We start from the raw sequence: 5,551 nt of genomic DNA, 5'->3' as shown, positions 1-5,551 counted from the left end.
ATTCCTGCTACCTATATGTTAGCTGTCTCACTTAACTACCAAGGATTCCTGAAATGAATGGCAGGTATGGAACTGCCTGTGCAAAAATGGAGGCCAAGCTGAGGCCTCATTAAGAAGTGAGCCCCCCCACGTTTTTAAGCACATCCCTAAGCATTTTCTCATTCTTTTTTCCTTCATTTACCTTCATCATCGCTGTCTTTAAGGCCATCAGCTGAGGCCCTCATCACATCTCTTACTCCCTTGGATCCTGCAGGATGAAGAGCAGCACAGTTATACAGAGAAACCCTTGGGCACCCTACCAGCTGTGCCTAGAACTAGAGGTGACCAAATCACACCAGACAGAATTCATCCCTATATCTCTGTCACTCTGAAGTAAGCCCCTGCTTCCAGGAGGAAGAGGAGGAGGTAGTGGTCATGCACACGTAGTCAGGCAACACAAAGGGAAGAACAAGTGTGCGCACAGGAATCCAAGTGAAAGGTGAAAGACTGAGGGGCATAGTATGACAGCAAGCTTCCTGGGCAAGGTCCATTTCTTTACACTGTGTTTGTACAGCACATAGCATCTGAGACTCCTAAGTGCTATCACAACAGAAATAGATCTCAGTAATACTACAGATGAGGCCTCAACACTTGAGCCTAGAACAGGCATGGGAGGGAACAACTGAGCACAGGCAGGAAGACAGAATAGCAAGTCTGGTGGGTATTTTCTTCACTAGTCCCCAGGGATGGACTGGCAGGACAGAAACCTGGGATGCTTTGCTACAAGCAGAGGATGCAAGAGACATGCCTTCTTCTCCTCATAGGCTTCCTTGTCTGTCTGCTAATCAGCCCATGCTTGTGTCTCACTGTGCACAACATTTAAATTTGTACCCAGATGGGCAAAAATTCAGGCCCTTTGCCAGAGCAGTGGAAATGCTTCCAGTCTGTTGAGTGCCATGGGACAGTCTGCTGGCATCCAGAGGCAAGATCTATCTCTACCTGTGCACTTTGGTGCCTAAGTGTGATTCTATTCCACGCAGCTCCAGTCCCTGAGAAACACAGCTAACACAAAAGATGGCTGGGCCCTCCTCTTTCTTGCTGCTTTGACTCAGTCTCCAGGCTGAGGTGACAGTGTGTTACAAAAGTAGGAGTTTTAATATTTTTTAGGGGCTCAAGCAAGTTGGAATAGAATTGCACTGGGGTGCTAAGCTGATGTAACAGGATCTGGGCCTAGAATTCAATGCTCCTGCATGCATCTGTAAATACTCTTACAGCAGGGGTGGGCAAAATGTGGCCCAGGGGACTGGATGCGGCCTGCCAGGCCATTCTGTCTGGCCCGCGGGGCCCCTAAAAAACTTAGAAAATTAATATTTATCTGCCCTGGGCTGCCTGTCATGCAGCCCTCGATGGCTTGCTGAAACTCAGTAAGCAGCCCTCTGCCCAAAATAATTGCCTGCCCCTGTCTCACAGCCTTCAACAGGGCTACTTATGTGCTGAAGTGTGTGGCTAGACTAGGGCCAGAGGGTTTGGACAGTTTTAACTCACTGAGGTTCACTATGCTCCTGTGATGGACAGGAGGCAATGTGCCCAAGGTCACATAGCAAGTCTGCTGAGGATCTAGGATGGTATATGGGAGCCTGTCTCTAGCTCCATCGCCTCACCCCTAAGCACTGCTTTCTTCCAGGCCAGGCAGTTGACTTCTTCAGGGATCATACACTACAGGAGAGTGTTTCCAAATAAGTAGTCTCCATTTTGCATTTAGGCCTGTGAGCAGATGCTGGCTATGCACAGGACATGCTTGTGCATGTATGAATGCAATCCTGTTCTATATCATGGCTTGTAGCCATCTTGCTTACCCTGGGCTGTAGTGGATTGCTGTGGTACCCTGTCCCCTTCATAGGCTGAAGGGGGCTCCATGTCCTCTAGCTCTTCTGTAGTTGTAGTCCTCACCAAAGACTTCTTGTGTGCGGAATGCCTTTTGGAGGCTTGCCAAGATTTCTCCGGACTGCCTTCAAAATCAAATCTACTCAGGCGCTTATCCTGGAAGGATTGGACACTTGATTTTTGGTCAGAAGACTTGAGTGATTCCCGACCATTAGCTTTTGGTAAGGAATAGATGTCCTGGGAGAAACGAGTCCTTCTCCTGCTCTTTTCCTTTCTATCATCAGTGTCAAACTCATCCTGATGCTTTCTGGGTTTCAAAGTATCATAGGCATTCATGAAATCTGTGGAGATGAATGGAAAATGCATTCAATTCAGTCATTCATCATTGCTGGTATCAGACATTGCTTAAAAAGGACACCAACACAACACTCTAATCATACCCATGTCTTAGTCATGGTCCAAGGCTATAGAGGTCTGAGTCAAAAGGCAGGAGAGCACTCCGGACAGGAAGATAATCTACTGGCCTGCAAAGGGGATTTTCCCAATAGATCTGCATGACGGGAACCTATGCCTTCTCTGAATACTGATAAGGAAGGAAGTGGAGACCTTGAGCAGAAGCCTATGGGGCTAAACAGGAACAGGCACACAGGAAAGCCTGTTTATGGGACTCCCTGGAAATTAGGTGGGAGACCTCTGAGAGAAGCCATATCCATCCAAACTGCTGGAGGGCTTGACTGCAGCCTGCACACACTTTCCCTTCTCAGATGTCATGTGTCTATTCCAGGGGCCACCCTAACTTGCAGTAGGTTAGGTCACAAATTAGAGACATCAGACTAGAGATGGGGGGCAAGGGGGCTCAAGCCTCCAGCCACAGAGAGGGGAGCTGAAGCAGAACTGCTGCTGTGGGGATATCACTGCCAAGAGCCATGTTAACTCTTCCCTGACCCTGCAGTTTTATACGATGAGTGAAGATCCAAAACTTTGAATTTGTTGGCAGCTGCAGGGCTGTGCAGAGCACTCTGCTCTTTGCCTCCAGTCCATGGCTTCCCTTTATTGAGTGCCTGGGGCTTATGTGCCACACTCAGCAGCTGCCCATGGAGCGGTGAGTTGGCCACCCCTTGTCGATTTCTTTGGCTGTGCTCCAGGAGTTTCCCAGAGGGTGCAAGGTACACCTGCAAAATCTATAGCTGTGCTTTTCTGCCAGGGGTTCAGCTGCAGGTGCAAAGTTAAATTATTTGTGCCCTCTAGCTGCGGGAGGGCAGGTGCACGGACACCAGCGGGCAAAGGTGTTGAAGCCTATGTAATCAGATTAACACCCACTCAGAGTTCATTTTTTCCCTGTTACAAAATTTGTCCTCAGTTTGTTTGTAATTGGGGAAAGCCAGGTCTCAGGCCACCTGAAAATACTGCCTATTAAGGCTCCAGAACAGAGTCCTGGAGAATCAGAATCATAGGGCTGGAAGAGTTGGAAGGGCTCTGCAGGGTCATCTAGTTCAAATCCTGCATAGATGCAAGATGTGTTCTTCCTAAACCATCCTTGGAAGATGCCTGTACAGCCTCTTCTTGGAACTCTCCAGTGAAGGAGATTGCCCAGCTCCCCTGGGTTGCTTGTTCCCTTGCTCTTAAAGTCATGGAATTTTTTTCTTGGAAAAAACAAAACAAAACTCATGCATGTGAAATTCATCCCTGTACAGAGCCAAGGCAAGGGCTTTGGATTCTTTCAACCCCAAGCCAAGCCAACTTTAACCTGGTTGCGTCCCTCAGAGAGCAGGCAAGAGAGCAACAGGAGGAGGTGCAAGGCTCTGAAGCACCCTCCACCATGAGGACTTCATCTATTCAGTGCTGGAGAAGACCTCTTGGATTGTGGAGGAAGGACTGCCAAAGGCAGTGCTAGACAAAGAAGAGGTCATGGACTCCCAGGAAGCTGGAAGCTTGTGACTTCTGGCCCCGAGCACAAATCTTTATCTCCACCTGCAGCAGTTTGCCTGGAGAACAGATATGGAGCCCTAGGAACAGACAAAGAGGATTATGTTCTGTTGGTGCAGGAGGCCAGGCCATACATCCCCAAGTTTGGAAGAATCAAAACCACTGCCACCACAAAGATGTGATGGGTGATGGTAGTTAGAGATTTTCTTCTGAGGGGCAGATAGAGGTATCCATCTGCTGGCCTGACCTGTTGTCTTAGGAAGTCTGCTGCTTGCCTGGAGCCCAGATCCAAAATGTTATGGAAGGATTACTGTGACTCATCTGGCCTTCTAACTATTGCCCCATGCTGCTTATCCATGTGTGAACCAATGATACTGCCAGGGGAGACCCCGAATAGATCAAAAGTGACTACAGGGCTCTGGGTGCAAGGGGGAAGGGGATGGGGTCTCAGGTGGTATTCTCCTCAATCCTTCCAGTCAAGGGGAAGGGCCTGGGCAGGAGCGGACACATCCTTCAGATCAATGTGTGGCTGCACAGATGGTGTTGCTGGCAAAGCTTTGGCTTCTTTGACCACAAGATGTTGTTCTAAGAAGGATTGCTAGGAAGAGATGGGATCCACCTGACGAAGCCAGGGAAGAGCATCTTCCCAGACAGGCTTACTAGCTTAGTGAGGATGGCTTTAAACTAGCTTGGGATAAATTGGGAAGTGGGTAACCTGGAGGAAGAGCAAGCAGGAAGGGGCAACAGTGGAGGCCTTCTCATTCTTCCTGAGAAAGTAGGGCAATCAGCTAATTATCTCAGATGTCTGTATACAAATGCACAGAGCCTGGGAAGCAAGCAGGAAGAATTGGATGTCCTTGCACAATTACTAAATTATTACATGATTGGAATAACAGAGACTTGGTGGGATAGCTTGCATGACTGGAGCATTGTCATGGATGGGTGTAAACTGTTCAGGAAGGGCAGGCAGGGAGAAGAGGAGGAGGAGATGCTCTTTATGTAAAAGAGCTGTATGATTGTTCAGAGATCCAGTATGAAACTGGAGGCAGGCCTGTCAAAAGTCTCTGGGTTAGGGTCAGAGGGGAGAGCAACAAGGGGGGCATCGTGGTTGGTGTCTACTATAGACCACCAGACCAGGAGGATGAGGTGGACAAGGCTTTCTTCAAACAGCTAGCAGAAGTTTCCCTATCATAGGCCCTGGTTCTCATGGGGGACTTAAATCACCCTGACATCTCCTGGGAGAGCAACACAGCAGTGCACAGGCAATCCAGGAAGTTTTTGGAGTGTTGGGGAGAAGATTCATAGATTGTAGAGTTGGAAGGGACCACAATGGATCATCGTGTCTGACCCCCAGCCCCTGGCAGGAAAGAGGACCGAGGTCAGATGACCCCAGCCAGGTGACTATCTAGCCTCCTCTTGAAGCCCTCCAAACTAGGTGATAGCACCACCTATCTTGGAAGCCCATTCCAGATCCTGGACACCCTTACTATGAAAAATTTCTTCCTAATATCTAACCTAAATCCACTCTCAACTAGTTTACACCCATTATTCCTAGTCACTCCCTGGGGCGCCTTAGTAAACAGTGTTTCCCCTATTCCCCATTGACCTCCCCTAATAAATTTATAGGCGACCACAAGATCTCCCCTCAGCCGTCTCTTGTGAAGGCTGAAGAGATTCAGCTCTCTCAACCTCCCCCCATAGGGTCTATCACGAAGGCCACTAATCATGCGAGTGGCCCTCCTCTGGACCCTCTCGAGATTCC

At 48.8% G+C, this 5,551-nt stretch overlaps 1 protein-coding gene across 1 annotated transcript in view; it reads right to left on the bottom strand.

Moving 5' to 3' along the window:
• The window catches only part of EFCAB3 (EF-hand calcium binding domain 3), a 110,078-nt gene that overhangs the window by 91,410 nt on the left and 13,117 nt on the right, over positions 1-5,551 (bottom strand). Inside the window, exon 9 of the mRNA XM_025196857.1 lies at positions 182-247. Coding sequence (XP_025052642.1) covers positions 182-247 — 66 coding nt within the window. The remainder of the gene's footprint in view (positions 1-181; positions 248-5,551) is intronic.

The sequence above is a fragment of the Alligator sinensis genome, unplaced genomic scaffold, assembly GCF_000455745.1.
Source record: "Alligator sinensis unplaced genomic scaffold, ASM45574v1 scaffold444_1, whole genome shotgun sequence".
NCBI classification, from domain to species: Eukaryota; Metazoa; Chordata; order Crocodylia; family Alligatoridae; genus Alligator; species Alligator sinensis.
The sequence above is the reverse complement of the archived record's forward strand: the minus strand, read 5'-3'. Positions and strand labels throughout refer to the sequence as shown.